General features: G+C 31.7%; 1 protein-coding gene across 1 annotated transcript in view; it reads right to left on the reverse strand.

The window, feature by feature from the left end:
* Window positions 1-329: 329 nt before the first annotated feature.
* Window positions 330-21,134, reverse strand: part of LOC142339890 (uncharacterized) — a 34,085-nt gene continuing 13,280 nt past the window's right edge. The window contains exons 3-7 of the mRNA XM_075390218.1: window positions 20,394-20,610; window positions 17,191-17,333; window positions 5,684-5,986; window positions 5,331-5,422; window positions 330-514 (exon numbers count right to left, since the gene is read on the reverse strand). Coding sequence (XP_075246333.1) covers window positions 494-514; window positions 5,331-5,422; window positions 5,684-5,986; window positions 17,191-17,333; window positions 20,394-20,610 — 776 coding nt within the window. The 3' untranslated portion in view covers window positions 330-493. The remainder of the gene's footprint in view (window positions 515-5,330; window positions 5,423-5,683; window positions 5,987-17,190; window positions 17,334-20,393; window positions 20,611-21,134) is intronic.

Below are 21,134 nucleotides of genomic sequence, written 5' to 3' on the forward strand. Positions count from 1 at the left end.
CCACATAGCTAAGTTGTTACGACTTGCTACGCAAATTAAATATAACAAGTATCCACGAAGAAGTTCGAATCGCATATAGAGGAAACCTTGTTTGCGGGAGTTAATGTGAACATATTATTTTTCATCCAGTAAATTTTACTCAAAAATCAAGTCCAGCCAATGTAAATTGGGACCAGAACAAATACATTAAATACTGGCCACCTAGAAAAAAAATGTCTGGAGACTGATTCAGAGCTGATTTGCTCTGCTACCAACCTCAGGGATACCCCATCATATTGGTCTTTCGGAGACCAAGTTTTATTTTCTATTAGCCCATTTTTAATCACAAATTGTAAGTAATACAAATCTTTCATCTTGAAATTTGCAATAATAATGAAATTGAGATAATAATGATAGTTGTAAACAAAATGATAACTGGGTATTTATGCTTTGCATTAAAGATGGAAAAGGCAGTTTTCATAATGGTCGATCAAGGCTCTATTAGAAGTTGTCTTCAGTGTCTGTTTCTTGGCTTCTGAAACAAAAATAGACTTCAGCTGAGAGGACTTCAGCACAAGGAAATCTGAGAATGGATTAGGTAAAGTGTCATAAACGTAAATATCTCAGATGTAATTAAACTGCATTGTAGTGGTAAAAATCCAGTTCCTAAAAATTGGGGAAATTGTTTATTAAGAGCTCAAATAGCGACAGCAACTTTTTGACCTATAACTGAAGATCAAAATTGAGCTCAAAATGGCAACGGATATTCCAAATTTGGTTAATAATTGAACAAGGAAATTTTTCATTCAGTAATAGTATTAAAAAATGGATTGCTATATAACTTCCATTTCAGATAAATGATTTTTTAAAGGACTTAAAGAAACTCAAGGTAGATAATAAAAAAATGTTTGTAACAAGGCCAAAGTTTACTTAATATATTCTATTCATTTTTACAAGACTATTTTCTATGATAAAGTTTTTGAAAAAAATTAATTTGAACAAAATACAGATGATTTTATTGAAAAGAATAAACAAACTGGTTGACTTGGCGTCAAATTCATAACCCAATTCTCCAAATGTATAAATAAATGAATTTTTCATCTGCACAGGGGCAAAAATTGACAGTTTATTTTTAACTGAACAAAAGTTCGTTCTTAGCAATTGAGATGATAATTAAATAATCTAAATTGAAAAACCGCCTTGTGTTAGACGGCGTTGATATTATTTTACAACTCTATAATTTCTCAACTTTCTCTTGTTATGAATTTTTGACAAAAATTGGCCCTCAAAGCCAATGCAAAGATACTGAATCGCTCTATCTGTATGTAATTTAATCAAAAAGCTTCAAGAACAAAAAACAAGGAGAGCCTTTGAAGAATTTATGCGGCCATAGTTTGAACTTTTCTAAGTTTTTTATTCAAGAAAAGTCCATTAGAGTTCTTACAAATGATAAAGGTAGACGAAGTCGAAAATGGCGTATAAGATTACCCTCTGTTAAATTTTCTCGGATATATTTTCTCTGCACTGTTTGATATCGAAATAACTGTTGACAAAATTAAAATTTTGTTACGCGCAGTCATATTTTCCTACGACAAAATTTTTAGATCAACAGTTGTTGAAAAGAAATTACCTCTTCAAAAAATTTCAGTTGAGTAAATTTCAAGTTTTTAACAATGCTATGGATTTTTTAAATAGTTTTTTAAATGCAAAAATGACTATTGCTAGCCCGGGTTGACCTTTCTTGGCAACCATATCCAAGAACCATATATGGTACCATAGAGGCCATGAAAAATTTCCTGCATGATCTTCGCATGGTTGCCAAGAAAACCATTTATGGCATTTCAATGGTTGCCATGAAATACATGATGGGTTTTTCATGGTTCCCAAGAACACAAGAACATACTGAACAGAACTCGTTTTTTACCCCAAAAATAATGACGGAACTAAAGTTGCCAAAAATAAGTTGCGGTTATAATGACGGAACCCTAGATGCCTCCTGAAATGTCAACAGGTACGTTTTCAACTTTTTTTTACCAGTTGGGGTAAAAAACGAGGTTTGTTCATGGTGTTCTAGGCAAACATGAAAAACCCATCATGGATGTCTTTGCAGCCATTGAAATATCATACAAGGTCCTCTTGGCAACCATGCCAAGATCATGCAGGAACCCCGGATGCATCCTGAAAAGTCATGAGATACGTTTTCACTTTTTATACGAGTCGAGGTAAAAAATGAGTTTTACTTTAGTCACAATTAAAACCTGAAAGAACTAAATCACTCACTGCAACAGTTGAAAAAAGGTTCTTTATAATTCAATGTTTTTTGGCAAACTTACAATTGAGCAAAATTAATTGTGCAAAGATCAACTTGAAAAGTTTTAAACCACAAAGATTTCTGAGAACGCATGAATACACAAAATCACGCAAGCATTTCTTAATCAAATTACTAGTTTGGTTAGTCATGTTCAAAACTGTCTATCAAAGGAACGAGTTAAAATCATCATCATGGTTTATTCTCATCAGTTTGTACTTTAGAGACTTCTCGCTAATAATTTCTCGTTTTGATGACATTGTCACTCTGAGAAAAGAATAGATCGGCACGCCAGAGACTTCACTAGATTTGAATCCCTCCGTGACATTTATTACATCTACTGAGCTAAGACTCTGCTGGGTTTTTGTATTTATTTGATTTTATCTCCGTCTTTTCTGTTATTCATATTAATGACAGGTCTCATCGGCCCCCTAAAGTACATTGTTTTTCTTCAATCAGTAATTTGCTGAATAATAGGTAAGTTTTTATATGCAGACAAGATAGTAAAAAATGTAGACAATCGGGATCCGAACTTTATGTGTAAACGCAGATTACCCAGCCTCCTTGTTGTTCGTAATTTTAGTTTGTTTCTTCAATTCAGAGAAAAAACTATCCATTACAAGGCAATTTTGCTCATTTTTGTAATTTTGTGTTTTTTTTATTTTGTATCAAAACACTGGGCAGTTCTCTGCAAATTTAAAAAAAAATGCAATCAGAAGCTAGCTGTTAATGTCCTTAGTAAACAGCTTAATTATTAATTGCTTGGGACACCGTTTGGTGCAAATTCTATGTTTTGGTCGTTTTTTTCGTAGTCGTATGACATATCCTGGATAATGAAAAGTCTCGCTCATACTCTATGGTGGAACAAAAGAATCACTCAATGGTTTCAATTGATGCATAACGTTTCTAATAAGTTTGACATTAATTCTTCTCAAAAAGCACATTTTAATGGTTTTTGCTCTTTGCTCATCTCTTGTCAACTTGTCACCAAGTCACATTGAGGAAGTTTTCCATGTTTGTCTCTAATGAGGTACAGGTTAATCGTCTTTACAATAAGTATTAATTGATACCATTTTGATTTGGTTTATAATGGTTCTAAAAAAATTTACAACGAGTTTGGACGTAATTAATTATATTTAAATTTATTCATTTTCTTCGCCATTTTTCCTGGTAGTCATGTTAATGGCAGATCTCATCTGCCCTTCAAAAAGGTTTGGTTTACTCATTAAGCGTTTTGTCGAACGATATGTTCATTTTTTAAAACCTCTTTCTCTTTTGGTTGAAAATTTAGTGAAGAATGTAGATGAGCAGCCTCGGAAATTTATGCGCAAACGCACAATATTGAGCCTCCTTATTCTTCTTAATTTCAGTAGCGTTGTACATTTCTTGAAAAAAGTGTCCATACAAGGAAACTCCGCCCATTTCGTTAGGTTTATGTTTTGTTTTCACAGTATCAAAATAATGCGCGGTCCTCTGTCCATTTAAAAATAACGCAATCAAATTCTGTTAATGTCCTTAGGGAGCAGCGTAATGTTTAATTGGCTGGGACACCGTTTTTGTGCAAATTTTGAATTTTGTTTGTGTGCCTATTTTGTTCAAGTTTTTTGTAGTCGTATGACATATCCTGGATAATGAAAGGTCTCACTCACCTCACTCTCTATGGAGAAACAATTGAATCTCTAACTGATTTTAGTTTATGCTTAATGTTTCAAATCAGTTTGACATTAATTCTTCTCAAAAAGAGCAACATTCTATTAAATTTTGCTCTTTGCTCAATTCTTGTCGACTTGTTACCAAGTCCCGTAGTGGAAAAGTCCCATATTTTTTTCAAATGAAGTACAAGTTAAACTTCTTCGCAATAAGTTTCATCTGATGCCATTTTGATTTGGTTATTAATGATTTTAAAAAAAGACAATGAGTTTTGTTCGTAAATAATATTTGCAATTTTTTGATTTTATCGCCGTCTTTTCTGGTGGTCATATTAATGACAGGTTTCATCGGCCCTCTAAGGTAGATTTTTATAGTAGATTGTTTTTATTCCTTTAGTAGTTTTTTGAACAATATGTTAGTTTTTTTTAAATCTCTTTTTTTGGTATACAATTTAGTGAAAAAAATAGATGAGCGGGGTCAAAACTTTATGAGCGAACTCACATTACCGAGACTCCTTGTTGTTCTTAATTTCAGTAGGGTTCTACAATTCTGGAAAAAGCTTGTCCAATACAAGGCAGAATTCTCTTCTGAATGCAACTCTTAGTTCAAAATTTCGCCTTTTTTGTACTCGAGTGCTTTGAAGTATCCTTCTTTGAAAGCTTTCAATTGAATCAGCACTCTGCCAAGAATGCAGAAACAACACTGAGTCATCGATAGTTTTTGAGCGCTTTTTTAAATTGGAAAATAAGTTGTCCGTACGCTCACGTAACCCTGTGTTCAGGTTTTCGTGCATTCAAAATTGCCAATGTCTGAACTCACGATGCCCTCATTTGGGTCCGGATTTTTTTCTTTTTTAGCGTGGCCTAATCCTCGGTTTGATCTTTTCGATCCCTAGTTTGGAGCTCGACTTAATCAAAAGATTTAATAATTCCAGGTGGGGGTAAATATTGACAATATTACATTGCCGAGGACACTAATAAAGCCAATATTAATTCTTTTTTAAATCTCTTAATTAAGTCGCGTCAATGTCTTCTTATTCAAAACTGAGTCTTTCAAAAAAAATTCTTGCTTATTCGAGCTTGTCCTCTGTCCTCTCAACCTACCCAAAGGACATTATATATTGTCAAGCCTCAGTCATGGATGATCAATTTGGTTTCAATCGAAGTCGAGGACAACGACTAAATCCGAGCCAAAGTCTTTTCACAAGCAATATATGTCGAAGACGTTCTTTTCATAAGTGGAGCTTCAGACTAGGGATATGGCTGCTTCTTTTGCATGCCTCATGGACGTCACTTTTATGAGAACACTAACGTCAAACGAAATGTGTAATGAATGAGAACAATATACGCTAAAAAATAGTTTTGAAATGGGTGTGTTGAGCATGAGTACTTACGTTTGAGTGTTTCTCGTAAATGATGATTGCAACTGCGAAGAACACAACCTCCAAAACTAGTCCAAAGAAGGGCCACACAGCCAGGTATTTATCTGGAACAAGGATCATTTTGTCACCGAAAAATTCTGCTTCCATTTTTTTAATGCTCTCTACACTCGTTCATATAATTTTTACAAAAAAGAACATTTCAAAACCAAAACTATAATTCTTAGTTTAATCGAAAAAATATCGCTCATGTCTGTATAGACTTACGAATGACATTTCTCGCGCCCCAAAGCAACAAGAAACGTTCTTTTACAAACGATAAAAAGTGCAAAAAATTCTATATAAAAATTTGTCGAATTTGGGCCTACCTATGACTGTGACGGTAAATGTGAGAATTTCCTGTCCAAAATCATTCTGAATCCAGCAGTAATACACACCAGAGTCACTTTTGATTGCATCTGTGATTTGCAATTCTGTCATGTTTCGACTAAATGAGATTCGCTCGTTTTCTTCCACTTGAACGTTGTGGTTGTTCCGACGGTGGTACCACGTGATGGTAGCTTTGGGGTGACCCCAGTCGTATTCGCTCATTTCAGTAAAACCCAACACGCCCTTTCTAGACTCGGCAATTATCAGAGCGGTTTTTGTTGATTCACCAGGGTTCGGGGCTCCTAAATTTATTGATAAATATTGGTTGTCAAGCTACAAGATGGAACCTTGGTTGAGAATTATTTGTTTTTTTTTTTTAAAAAAGAAATAAGCGGTATCACATTCTACTACCAGCAAAAACGACAAAAGCACCTTGTTTTTCCGTAGTCTCGTCTATTGTCATCTTAACAAAAATTCGGCATCATCGGGATGAGCCAAGATAGAATTGGTTTTAAGATTTAAAAAGATATAGAAAGTGTGGAGTAGTTATGGCAAATTTGCAAGCTGTCTTAATTTGGGCGCTGCCTCTCCATTAATAATGCTTCTCCTGAAGTTCAACAATAATAGCCATTGACTACAAAATGGCTACATGCAAGTGATATATTAATAAACTTATGAGTCATTCGATATTTTTTTCAGCTAATTAGACACTCATTGTTCCGACCCCTCTTGAGGGGAGGGGATACTATATAGTCAAATGGTTTTTTTTTCAACTTTGACCGATGATATATTCATCGTAGAGAGTTGTTAGTGGTATCATTAAAAAGCTCATCCAGCGTAGACTATGGAATTATAAAGATTTTTTTTTGAATTTTGTTTTCCAGAGCGGATAATCAAGGTTTAAATTTTTGTTATTTTTGAGACTGATTTGCGTTGTTTTTATTCACATTTTCTGGACGTTTTGCTTAAATTTTTTTTATTTTCGTTGAAATATTTTAAAGGTGTTAACAATAGTGTTGTTGATTTGATTTCAAAAGACAAAAAAGGATTGTTGACTATTTTGATTAAAAATTTCGGCTAAAATTTTGGCTAAATATTTCAAATTTCAGCCTTTTTCATCAAATATTGCACGAAATAAGTTTTTTTTAATCCAATTTGACTATATTAGCCGGAAGTACACACCCACAAACCACTAAAAAGTCTATGTAAACTCCCAAGGGGGCTAGTTTTACTTCCACTTCCACTGAGAGTGCTCTGGAATTAAAGTTTTGTCGTTTTTTGCAACCTTTTCTTGATGATTATCAAACACGTGGCACTTATTTTTGTTTTTTTTTCTTACAAATTATCAATATCAATAACATTTGAAACAATTAAGTGTTAACAATGGACAAACACCATTTACAAGGCTAGTTTTGGTCCAACCTTTGACTGTTACAATCCAAAAATAACTCCGATTGTAATCAGTCACTTTTTTTTAAAAAAATTCGATCATTTTATGTTAATTGAAAAAAAAGAACAATTCAATTCAAAGCTTAGTGATGGAAAATCCAATTGGCTTCTATGGCAGTTCAAAATGAATGTATCTATTTTTTCAATCGAAAGCTTGTGGTCGTTCTCACTTTTATAACCATATGATTTTTAAATAAACTAAGGCTTTTTGAAATTTGCCATTAGTTTTCTCTTAATTGGTCAACTTGTAGCTTAGTGTCAGCAAACAAAGAATGCTTCTTCTTTCTACTGAAATAAAAATCAATCGTTAATGCGGTTTTAGGCGTTAAGTTATGGTTTTGTAGCTTTGATACTACCAGGTTTCACAATTTTCTTGACTTTTATGCATTCCCTCATTTTTCACGCCTCGTTCTCGTTTTTTTTTTTCATGTTGTCACACTATTGAGAATTCACATAACACATCACTGCTGTTCAAAATAAAACGCAATTGAACACATCAAAATCTTAAAAGGTACTGGTTACGGTTCTAACCGCTTCGACACCACTTTCACGAAGAGTTTAGTTGAACTTTTTTTTCTTTTGTATTTAACTGTGGTTTTCAATTTCTCTTTTAGTCGTATGAAAATTCCTGGAGAATGCCAGATCTCATTGACTTTTCACGAAAAATTAGATAAGCCTATTTTCTGATTTGAAGAGATTGCTGATGGCTTTCATGACTTTGAAATTTTTTTTTCAAAACAAACACTTTTTAACATCGCATTTATGTTTTTTTTTTGTGTGTGTACTTGTCACTTAGTCTCGTTAATTACAGGTCACATATTACATTATCTGTGTTGGAGCACGCAAAAATATACAACATCCAAAGCTTTTAAAGATTTCGCTATGAGTTCACTAGCTTCGAAGTTGGTTTTTTTGCAAATAAACAGTAAATTATTTTTGATTTTTGTCTGTTTTTGAAGTTTTTCGACAATTAAATGTCTCAAGGCTTTCTTTTGGACGAATAAACAATCCTATTTATTATTTTTACTTTTTAGCTAACTTTTTTTACTTTTTAGCTTACTTTTTTTGGCTTTCATGACTGTGAACATAATTGTTCAAAAAATCCAAAGTATTTCTTAATTTTTCCCCCTTTCTCTTTCTTTGTCAACTCTTTACCTAGTCTCATTAATGAGAGATCTCATATCCCAATATTAGCATTCAAAGATGGAGAACATTTTGAGGGGCATTTTAAAAAATGGACATAAAGTTTTGGATTCATATAATTTTTGTTGTTGTTGTTGTTGTTGTTGTTGTTGTTGTTGTTTGATTTTGTTGTTCGTCTGGCCTCGCTTATTTAGTAATGGCAGATTTCATAAATATAATGCGGCTTCGTTTTACTCCACTGAAGTATTTCCGTTAGAGGCAATGTTTTTTGTTTATACACCGAGTTTTTTGAAAAGTACTTGAATTTTTGTGAGTTTTCTATCTGTCCCTGATTTGTTAGACAATTATACCAAAAATGAAGATGAGCGGGGTCCAAACTTTATTTGCGAAAGCACATTACTGAGTCTGCTTGGCTCAACTTTATCCTTGACTGATATATCGTTCAGTCTATTTTAATTTAGTATACTGGTACATTGGTAGGAACATGTTTGCAGAGCTTTTCTGAAAATCACTCTAAGTCTGTTATGGAATCAAAATGGTTGCTCTGACAAAAATAATTTTCCGATATAAATTTTTTATCTATGTTTATGGGATATGGGTTAATTGAAAGTTTCATTGAGAAATTAAGTCAAAGTTGAACTAAGCACCACTGAAAATAGTGCATATTTGTATTCTTAATGAAAAATACTTTTTCATTAAGAATACATTTTTCATTAAAGTTTTTTTAATAGAAGTGATACACCTGAAAATAGACCAACTGATGATCTAACGGTGCAATTCTTTTGTATTTCGATCGAGTGTACGAATAGCTGATCGCGAAAAAATATTTTGGAAAAAATGAACTGTTAGTAATGTTATTATTATTATCATTGTTATTATAATAATAGTAAAAATAATAATAATAATAATAATAATAATAATAATAATAATAATAATAATAATAATAATAATAATAGTATTAATAATAATAATAATAAAAATAATAATAATAATAATAATAATAATAATAATAATAATAATAATAATAATAATAATAATAATAAGAATAATAATAATAATAATAATAATAATAATAATAATAATAATAATAATAATAATAATAATAATAATCATAATAATAATAATAATAATAATAATAATAATAATAATAGTAATAGTAATAATAATAATAATAATAATAATAATAATAATAATAATAATAATAATAATAATAATAATAATAATAATAATAATAATAATAATAATAATAATAATAATAATAAAAATAATAATAATAATAATAATAATAATAATAATAATAATAATAATAATAATAATAATAATAATAATAATATTAATAATAATAATAATAGTAATAATAATAATAATAATAATAATAATAATAATAATAATAATAATAATAATAATAATAAGAATAATAATAATAATAATAATAATAATAATAATAATAATAATAATATTAATAATAATAATAATAATAATAATAATAATAATAATAATAATAATAATAACAATAATAGTAAATGTTATGATTATTATTAATATTGTTTTTATTATTTTTTTGTTATTCTTTTTAATAGAACTACTGTTACAATTATTATTAGTCTAATTATATTTATTATTATTATTATTATTATTATTATTTTTATTTTTATTAATATTATTATTATTATTATCATTAATATTAATATTATTATCATTATTATTATAATAATACTATTATCACCATTTTTATTTGTATATTCGCGTTATAATTGAATTATCCGTATTTTTTCCTCCACAGTTCCCCAAAAATTTTTAGTACAAAGGAGCTCATTAAAAAAATTGTTGAGATTTTTGTATTTTGAAGACCGGCCATGGTCTTTAAATAGGCTTTGTTAAATGAAAGAAGTAGTTAGTTTTATTAATTAGACGCTATATCTCAAAATTTCTTTCTTAAGGAAATAAACTCACGTTTCAAGGTTTAAATATGAGTTTCGCGAAGGCTATGTAACTTTTTAAAAAGTCGGGACCCATTTTTTCAATCAGAGTACCCACCCAGAACAAATTTGTAGGCTCTATTTATCGTTTTTTTGTAACTGCGTAAAAAATTGAACAAAGACAGGTCTTAATGCCCTCCTAAATAAACATCGGTGATAATAAAACATTTGGATATCTAATGTTTGATATCTAATGTTTTTTATTGGTATTGGATTAGCTGAAGGTATTGGATTAGCTAGGATTATTATTATTATTTTTATTATTATTATTATTATTATTATTATTATTATTATTATTGTTTTTGTTATTTTTATCATCAGTATTATTAATATTATTGCTATTACAATTATTATTATTTTTATTATTATTTTCATTATTATTGTTAATCTAGGTAATATTATTATTATTATTATTTATTATTAATATTATTATTATTATTATTATGTTCGCGTTGTAATTGGTTTATCCCTACTTTCTTCTCCACATTTCACTGAGGTTTTTAGTACAAAAGAGCTCATTACGCAAATTGTTGACATTTTTGTATTTTGGAGAACGGCCGTCGTCTTTAGATAGGTTTAGTTAAATGAAAGAATTAATTAGTCATATTAATTAGTTGCTATATCTCAAAATTTCTTTCTTAAGTATTTATGCACTCCTTTCAATCTTGAAATATGAGTTTCGCGAAGGTTGTGTAACTTTAATAAAAAGTCTGGACCCATTTTTTCAACCGGAGTACCCACCCAGAACGATTATCAAGTATCGATCAGTATTTCTCAGGTGAAACACCGCGTTTTTATTGACAAATCAGCACTGATCACATCTTTTTTCAAGAATCAGGATTTTTCAAGTTTTGCTCGAGACTTGTCAAGTCGAAGTCAGGTCCTGACCAAGACTCGACAAGTATTGATTCCAATCTGAGCCAAGAGTAGGCAAGTTTTCAGTCAAGTCTTGACTGCGATTTCACAAGTGTTGAATTTTGAGCAAATATTAAACAAAGTACATTTTTCAGGAAGGCATTATTTGTAATTGTTGCATTTCAAGATTTAGCCTAGTTTCTTCAAATTATTTAAAAGATTTGTTAATCTGATCAAGATATTACAGACTTGGGCATCTAGTTACTTAATAAGTTCTTATATTCACGCAGAAGCCAATCTTTTGTCAATGGGCAGAAATGATTGACCATGACCAGTAAACTTGAGAGATGCTAGAATTTTTTCGCTTTTTTCGAAATTTTGCTTTTTTGTCACTCTGGAGTGTTTTGAAAGCACACCATTTTAATTAGCGTCTTTGTTTTCATTGCGAAACGAAAGAAAACCAACATTAAAAACTGTGATCAATACTTCCCATAAAAATTGTTGAGTCATGTGCAAGTTTTGGCCAAAACGTGTCAAATCTTTCCCAAAACTAGCTTAAGATTTGTCAAGTATTGGCCAAGACTTGCTCGTGAGTTGAGAAGTCTTAGCCAAGATCTGACTCATGTCTTGCCAGGGCTTAAAACCTGATTCAATACATGCCAATATTAAGAAGTGACATAATGCAGTACAGATCCAAAAGTTGCATAATTACTGAATCAGAACTGACTAAGACTTGAGGGCCAGTTCATGCAGTGAAACGAAAATTGATGCCTCCTGCCAAGACATGTAAAAAATGGCAGCCTGCGACTTTGAACGTGTCCTTGTTCCGTCCATGTGCTTTTTATCTATTTCCTTGCGGCTTGGAATTATTTTCATCTATTCGCATAATCATGATTATTTCATATCAAAATCGAGCATTTTAGCAGATCCGTCTTCTTATAATTTCTACGGTTTTCAGATTGATTCTATTGTACTGATACTATTGATACCAGTTTAATAGCAGATTAACTGGCAAAACTCTCAATTTTTTTTATAAATTTGCCTTTTCCATTTTAGGCCAAATACTTTGGTATTGCAATAATAAATATAGGATTGAAATCAGACAAAAATAGAGAGAATTTGTATATAGTTTTCCGATTTTAATTACAATTTGGATTTTTTTCAGAAAAGAAAAATGCACCTAACGATTGCTTGTTCATATTAGATAGGAGAATGCAATTGTTTGCGCAAAACTTGAAGATGTGAGCGATGACAAAAAACATAAACCGTAAAAAACAAAATCGTACTCAAAATCTGCAGATCTTTATATTTCAGTTTATTTCTATAAACCACTGCATGTTTTGTTCGAGTTAATTATGAATTCGACATTCTTATTGCTGACAAAATCAAACTTTCAATATGAGAGATTAGTCCCTTTTGAATAATGAGATTTTTGTTTTGCGATTGTGAGTATGTTTAACATCTGTTTCTTCACCTTTAACCTAAGCAGAGCAAAACAACTTGAGTAAAACATTTTTTTTTGCGTTTTACCAATTTTAATCGAGATTGGCAGTATAAACAATAAAAAGTAAGAAAATATACAATTTTTTGTATGAAATTTTTCTACTGAAATTATATCCAGCCTATCGTTTTCAACAGAGTCCAGAAACTAAATTTTGTAGAAAAAACCGCATTTCTGAGAAATTTCAACCTCAATTTTTCCTATCAATTTGTGAAAACTTGTAAAGCTCTTGAATGCGAGTTTTAATCGCTGCTCTGATGTCAGAGTTAATCGGAAGAGCCGGGGAAAAATCATCAGTTTTCCGATTTTTATGTTCCAGTAAACATAGTTTGCACTGAATTGAAAAATGGAAATTATTAGGAATCAGTTTTTATCTTTGTTTCACTGTAAATGTAGCACTTGTTTGAATGTGCTTTCATTCTTATAAGATCCCTGTCGGCTCTTATGAAAAACATTTGCAATTGATCACAAATTTATTACAGTTGAAAGGAAACGGCTCTTGTTCACGAAAGTATCAAGCAAAAGTTTGTTACTTTCTGAGCCTGATCTTTTCAATGAACTTAAATTTTGTGGTAGAGTTTTGCTTCAAAGGTGCACCAACTCGCGCTCAGGCTCCAAATTCGTTAACTCTCTCCGATATCGTTTTTATAGATCAGCAATTTTTGTTGATTGTCTCCAAATATTTTTGTTGCTTTCTGACTAATGTTTTCAAAAATTCAATAATCACTTGAGTGTCAGTTCATGTAAAGAAACGAAAATTGATGCCTCATGCCAAGACAAGTAAAACATTGACTGCCTGCGACTGTGAACTTGTTCAATCCATGTGTTTTTTGTCTATTTCCTTGCTGCTTGGCTTTATTATCTTCTTTTAGCATAATCATGATTATTTTTAATCAAATTGTCGCTTTTTAGCAGATTCAATTTCTTGTTTCTTGGCTTTTACCATTGTCGGAGCAAAAAGAATTGAAACGTACAAGTTTTTTTTCACATTTGCCAATTTTAATTGAGATTGGCAAAAAAACAGTAAAACGCGAGAAAATATACAAAAACATTTTTTACGATACTTTTCAACTAAAATTAATTCCAGCTAACCGTTTTCAGCAGACACTAAAAAAACAATATTTTGTTTATGTATATTTTGCAATCAGTGATAAGAAGACTTTTCAAGGCAAAAATAGTGTAAGATGCGTAACAAATTTTGTAGAAAAAAACCGAATTTCTAAGAAATTTCAAACTCAATTTTTTCTATCATGTTGTGAAAAAAATCTTGAATGCGAGTTTTAATCGCTGCTCTGATGTCAGACTTAATCAGAGGAGCCCGAAAAATTCATCAGTTTTCTGATTTATATGTTCCAGTAAACAGAGTTTGCACTAAATTTGAAAACGAAATTATTAGAAGGAATTAATTTTTACCTTTGTTTCACCGTAAATATCGCACTTGTTCAAATGTGCTTCTTTTTTTATAATTACCCTGTCGGCTCTTATGAAAAATATTTGCTACGGATCAAAAAATTATTTTAGTTGAAAGGAAACGGCTCTTGTTCACGAAAGTATCAAGTAAAAAATGTTCCTCTCTGAGCGTTATGTTTTCAATGAATTTACATTCTGTGGTTAGTTTTTGCTTCATGGGTGCACCAACGCGAGCTCAGGCTCAAAATTTGGTAACTCTTGCGGATATTTTTTTATAGATCAGCAATTATTGCTGACTGTCTCTAAATAAAAATTTTGATCTCTGACTAATGTTCTCATACGTTTATTAATCAGTTGAGTGTCAGTTCAGGTAAATAAACGAAAATTGATGCCTCATGCCAAGACATGTAAACAGTTGGCTGCCGGCGACTTTGAACTTGTTCCATCTATGTGTTTTTTATCTAATTCTTTGCTGCTTGGCTTTATTCTCATCTTTTGGCATAAACATGATTATTTTTAATCAAAATGTCGCTTTTTAGCAGATTCAATTTCTTGTTTTTTCGCTTTTATACTTATTGGAGCAAAAAGCAAAAAGACTTGAAACAAACAAAATTTTTTTGCCTTTGCCAATTTTTATTGAGATCGGCACAAAAACAGTAAAAAGTGAAAAAATATACAATTTTTTTTGTATGAAATTTTTCAACTAAAATTAATTCCAGCGAATCGTTTTCAACAGAGACCAAACACTATTTTTTGTTTTTGTATATTTTACGATCAGTGATATGAAGAGTTTTCCGGGCAAAAAGTGTAAGATGGATAACAATTTTTGTAGAAAAAACCGATAGTTGGAATTTTCAAACTTAATATATTCCATTAATTTGTGAAAACTTCTAAATTTCTTGAATGCGAGTTTTAGGCACTGCTCTGATGTCAGAGTTAATTGGAAAAGCCGGAAAAAGATCATCAGTTTTCCGTTTTTTACGTTCCAATGAACATAATTTGCACCAAAGTTTAAAAAAATTAGACAGAAGGAATTTTATCTTTGTTTCACTGTAAATGTCGCGCTTGTTTAAATGTGCTTTTCTTAAGGTCGGCTCTTACGAATAATATTTGCTACTGATCAAAAACTATTATAGTTGAAAGGAAACGGCTCTTGTTCATGAAACTATCGAAAAAAGTCTGTTACTTTCTAAGCCTGATCTTTTCAATCAACTTACCTACTGTGGTTTATTTTTCCTTCAGTGGTACAACAACACGAGCTCAGATTCAAAATTTTTTTAAACTCTTTTTGATGTCTTTTTTATAGATCAGCAGTTTATTAATCACTGCAACAAGCATCTTTCTGCAAGCTTTGATGCTATATTTTTATATCCAAACATCTATAAGATCATTAACACGAAATGATTTAAGAAGTGTACTGCTTGTCAATTGTTTTCAACCACGAGAATGTCTTACTATAACAATTTTTTGTACCTAATCTAAAATATAGGGGCTCAAAGAAGAGAAATGGAAAATATTTAAAATAACCCGGAGTCCGAACAAAAAAATTTAGGCGCAAAGGAGAAGGTTTAACTATAAAAAAGAGTCATTTTTCACTTCGGTGTGGGCCTTTTGAAAAACAAATGAACCGTCTTTTGTGTCGCTCGACTACGAATTGTTTCTCAAGTTGAGGTCTCAGACTGAAAGTTCATATGTCCAGACCATCTCAGACAAATGTTTCTATTTCCAGACCGCTTCAGACGGAATGTACCTACGTCCGGACTTTCGTGCGTTCAAAAATAGTTTTGCGTATTTCGTGCGTTCAAAAGTCCCTATGTCCAGACTTTCGTTCGCTCAAAATCACATATGACCAGACTTTGTTGCCTTCCAAACCAAAACTCGTGCGCTCAATTTTGATAATTTGTATGTTCATCTCCAGACTATCAATCTATCAGAAACACCTATGTCCAGACTTTCGAGCAGTCAGAAATTTTTGTGCATTCTTCATGCGTTCACAAGTGCGCATAGCCAAATTTTTGGGCGTTTATGTCCAGACCTATCGCCAGTTCACATAAGTTCATATAAGTTTTACAAAAGTTTTTTTTATAATGTATTCAATTTAAGTATAGATATTTTAGGCTGATGGTTGTGATGAAGTGTCCCAGCAGTTGTTACATGTTAAATTAATAAAATGTGCTCGAAGAAAGTATTGGTTGAAGGGGGTGCCAGCCCCCCAGTAACTAAAGATTGATTTTGTTTTGCAATGGTCTATAATTCTAGTCGCGAAATTATCAGTCTTTGGCATTCTTGTTTCCATTCAAACAATTTTTGTGCACTCCAGGGTCACTATGTTCAGACTTTCGTTCGTTCAAAGTTGCTTATGTCCAGACTATCGTGTGTTCATTCGTGTTTCCAGACCTTGTATTTTTGAACGCACAACACCCCCTTTTGTGCGTTCATTTCGGTCGGGCATATTGACTTTCGGCCTGGGACCTCAGCCTGGGTTATTGTTAAGCACAAAACACAGTTTTGGTTGATTGGATTCTTCAGTTTTTTTTAAAAAAGAGAATGCTAGGGAATTTCGTTTGTTTCGTTCCGCTATTTCGCAACAATTTTGGGTTTTTTTTCAAAAACAACTACTTTTGCAATGATCGAACAACTTTATTTACTTCAGTGATTTTACATCATTAGGTAGGGTTTTTACAAAAAAAATGTGTTTCTTTGATACTGTGGAATTTTTGTAAATCAATGGAAAAAAATATCTGCATTTGATCTGTGCTGTTTTTTCTTTGAGCTAAAAAATAGAGAAAAATGTCCTTGAAAATTTTTTTTTTGTAAATTTGTAATATAGTGTAAAACCAGTAAATTGTTGAATATAAGAAAAATGCATGGATTTTATTTCATTCATATGAATAACTATTTTTTATTTCCAGTTTGTTTTGTACAAAAATATAAGGAAAACAGGCGATATAGAAAAACCATTTTCCGTTTCTTCGTTTAATATTTCTTGGAGTGATTGCATTAGAAATCAAAAGCACGTTATTTCGGAGAAATGGACTCATTTTTATAGCCTCTCGGCGGATCGTGATGACATATCCTTCAAGTTTAATGTTGGATGTGTGATATTTCTAGGCAAAATTAAACAGCACTAGGCGAGCTCTCTTGTTTTTATTATATAATTAGTTCTTACTTCCAATGGCTATTGTCTCACTGTGATGTTTGTTGTTGTTTTTGTCATATACGATGCAACTGTAGTAGCCATAGTTTCTATCCAAAGTCTCTCTTGTAAGTTCGAACTGCTTCGAATCGATTGTTTGTACAGCATTTGCTGACCTGAAAATAGATATCTTTACAGGCGACTTAAAAACAGTTAAACTGAAAATAACTGTCATTAGACATAACAGAACAACACTTAACACGATCCCGGCGTCACTAGCAAGAAGATTTCATTAAAAAATTTCAAGCTAGGGCATTACAGGCAATCTACCAGTACCAATTTTTCGAGTAAATTTACTCTTTTTTATTGCTAGATTTCACTTTTCCTATGTTAATACATTGTGCGCGTGAAACATACGCTCAAAATTTGAGGACGAAAAGACAGTTCCTTATATGGAAAATCTTGGCAGTGTTTTTCACTTTTAAACTGGAAGTTAAAAAGTGAAAACTGCTTTTAACCGCAAAGTACCTCATTTTAGTAATCTTAAAATACTAAATCGTCAAATAGTGCGTCAATAATAATAATTATTATTATCGCCAAATATTAAATCGTCAAATAATAATAATTATTATTATAATTAATTATTATTATTAAAATTTTATGAAATGCCTTTAGAGCCGAAAGTAAGAACTTTTCGAACTTATTCGATCCTGGTTTTTCATTTTAAGGCTTTCAATTGCTTTGTGGAAACCATTTTCACAAAATTTAAGCGCTTTCTGCATTTAATACAAAGCGGCACCCATAAGCGCCAGCCACATTCTTTGAAAGTAGTTTTAGTTCGGTATTGGTAGATGCTCGTAATGGGGACACTTTTTAAACAATTTATGTTTGAAGCCGTTGCAAAAATCGGAATAAGAGTTGAGATTGTTACGATTAAACGTCTAAAAACTCAATAAAACTATTTTTTTTATCGGTTTCAGAAATTGACGTGCTTTCTATTTCTCACTTGTTTTAGTTATTAGTGGGCAGTTGTTTTAGGTACGAATAGGTGGTTCACGAATGAATTCCGTAACAAGAACTGAAACCAATTTGAGAAAAGTTGAGACGTTAGTTCTTTGACGTGCCCTTCTCTTTGACAATGTCAATATGCGTGTCGTTTAATTGCTGAAACTTCAACCCTTTATTCGTAGTGCCTCCTTTAGCGCACTTTTTCGGTTGTCCGCGTTATTTTGTGTAGTTTGTTCGAAGAATTTTTGGGTCCTCTTATTTAGTTTCAGTATATTTCTGGTTTAGTTGTACCCATTTAAGAGCTTCATAAAGCAGTCTCTCTAGCCGTCAAAAAAGTATAGTAAGAATTCTTCCAAGGTAATTTTGCAGTGTTTTCACGTGATAATTTTAATTTTGCAAGAGTATTGCAAAGTGACTGCCTCGTTTTGCTATAACCGCTGTTGATAACGTCATCTACTTGCTTGTAATTTTTCTATTTGAATGGTTATAATACAAAAACTTGCAAAATTCTTACAAATTTTTTCAAAGTAACCGTAGGTTTCCAAGGTTCCTGTAAAATTTTCGCAGCAAAATTCTGTCAAGAATAAGACGGCTATCTTGAAAAGCAAAAATAGGACGGCTATCTTGAAAATATTCAAGATAGCCGTCCTGTTTTTGAACTTCAAGATAGCCGTCTTATTCTTTGCAGAGCAAATTTTGCCGGAATCTCGTTTAACTACGGTTACTTTGAAAAATATTGTAAGAGCCTTTGTATTATAATTATTCGAATTAAAAAATACACGATGAACTGCATCTGTGTGATATTTATTACCATGCTTTTTATTTCCCTTAATTTTCTCACGAATCGAATTATAATTTAGAGAAGTTTAATTGTTCTGAACTCTTGAGAATTGACGAAAGTAATTAAGGAGGAAATCCAGATATAATACTTGTAGATTTTCTGTAAGCAACGGTAAGTGGAATCCTACGTGAAATTTGTCAGCTTTATCCTGCGTCCTTGGATTCAAGCAAGTATTTGGATTGTGAAATCAAAATTTTCATGTTGAAGTTTAACAGATTTTGCTTAGACTACAACCTACTGGTGCTTACAGACAACTGATAAACTTATATCTGGATGTTCTCAGTAAGTACTCTTGTCAGTTTTCTATTTTTTTGTTGCAAACGTCGTCTTGTCTACGAGTATATAACGATTTTCAATAAGCATATGAGTGTATAATATTGGAAGACTCTTGTACGATCCAGAAATTAGTATAGAAGAAAAATGAATATGAAAAAGAATGTTGCGGTTTTTACAAGGTTTTTACAAAGAATACAAAACAACCAAATAAAATAACAAATTCTTGCAAACAGAATAGACAATACGATAACAAATGACAGAAAAAAAGCGTTCAAACTTTTTTTTCAGAAACACGTGTCAACAATTTTTGTCACCAAGGGTAAAAATTTTACGGCCCGGCTCGATCATCGACTGTATTATGAATGTCATAATTAACATTTCGGTAAATTCAATAGAACTCTGCATTCTAAAACACCAACAACAGAATGAGCCAGAAAATTTGATAGAAAATAATCGATAAAAATAAGCCGCAAATGAAAAAAAATGCTCATTAGTATACCTAGCGTTTTGCCTCAATTAAAAATTGCTTAGAAAAGACTATAAGTTGACGTTTTGACCTTTTTTTCAAGTTTTGTACATACTTAGATTCAATTAGAAAACCATTATTTAAGCGCTGTTGGGTGAAAACCACTCTAGAGTTTATATATGTTCTCAATCTTCATTTATTGAACCATGGATGTGACCTTGTTGAGACTCATATGATTTAATTGACCCATACATGCATGCCAAACCCTCAGTTTGCCGGAAAAATGTCTACATGCAAATCTTGGCAATCATTCTTGGAACTTTCTGTATGGCCTGAATGGAACCATACATGATTCTTGGATATGGTTCCCAAGAAAGGTCAACCCGGGAATGCACGGATTTTTTTCAGTTATTTATCAATTAAGGTTCCGTTCATTTCTGTCCAATTGAGATCCTTGTTACCAGCTATTGTGGAAAAGAGCATAAGCAAAATCAAAACAATTGTCGTGTGCAAAATGAACGTTTTACGTTTTACGCAGCAAGCAGATTTTTTAAAATCTGCTACCTGTTCTAACTATGGAAACTGACATTTTACCAATCACTTATGTCAGATTTAACTATTTGTTGAAATTCTGGTTAATGATACCTGAAGTTTTGACCCGTCTCTGTACTTGTCAGTTCGGGCTTCCCGTCTGCCAGAGTAACATCTACAGAGCAGTTTACGTAACCAGAAATGTCTTCCCTCTGGTAGCCGAACTGCTTTGTGTCTACGATAAGCATTGCTTGTACAGATCCATCTTCCTGGGGAATGAGTTTCGTTGGTATCTTGTAACCTCCGTCAATTGAGAGAGAAACTCTGATGACTGAAAACATCAAATTACAAATCAAACTTACAAATTAACATCAAACTTACAAATTGTTACAGCTCTCATCACTACAGCTCTAAAGCAGGCTCCATAAAGTTGCTCGACTTCGTAAGCAAATTTCATTAACACTAATACTTCTAAATGGCTTCAATTTGGGGGAAAACGAATGCAAAAATTATTGAACAAATTTGCAACTGTTGAGAGGGATTTTAGACGTTCCAACTTGGATTGTTGTATTTTTGGTTAGTGAAAAATTGTCCCAAGGAGGCCGATAATTTCCAATCCTGTTATTTTTAATTACCTTGTGGTACAGTAGTACATTTCATTCTGGGGCTAATGATTTGGTACAGCAAATCAAGTTATAAAGTTAAATTTAATTTAGTTAATTTTCCGTCGCCATTTAATTTAGTCATAATTTGAGTTCTTGTTTGAAGATCAAATCTTAAGTTTTCACGTTTTACAATTTGTTTATATCCTGTGCCTGATAACTTTGTCTGTTCATGTTGTCTCGTGATCTTGAC

This window comes from Convolutriloba macropyga, chromosome 5 (genome assembly GCF_964194025.1).
Source record: "Convolutriloba macropyga chromosome 5, txConMacr16.3, whole genome shotgun sequence".
In the NCBI taxonomy this organism is placed as follows: domain Eukaryota; kingdom Metazoa; phylum Xenacoelomorpha; order Acoela; family Convolutidae; genus Convolutriloba; species Convolutriloba macropyga.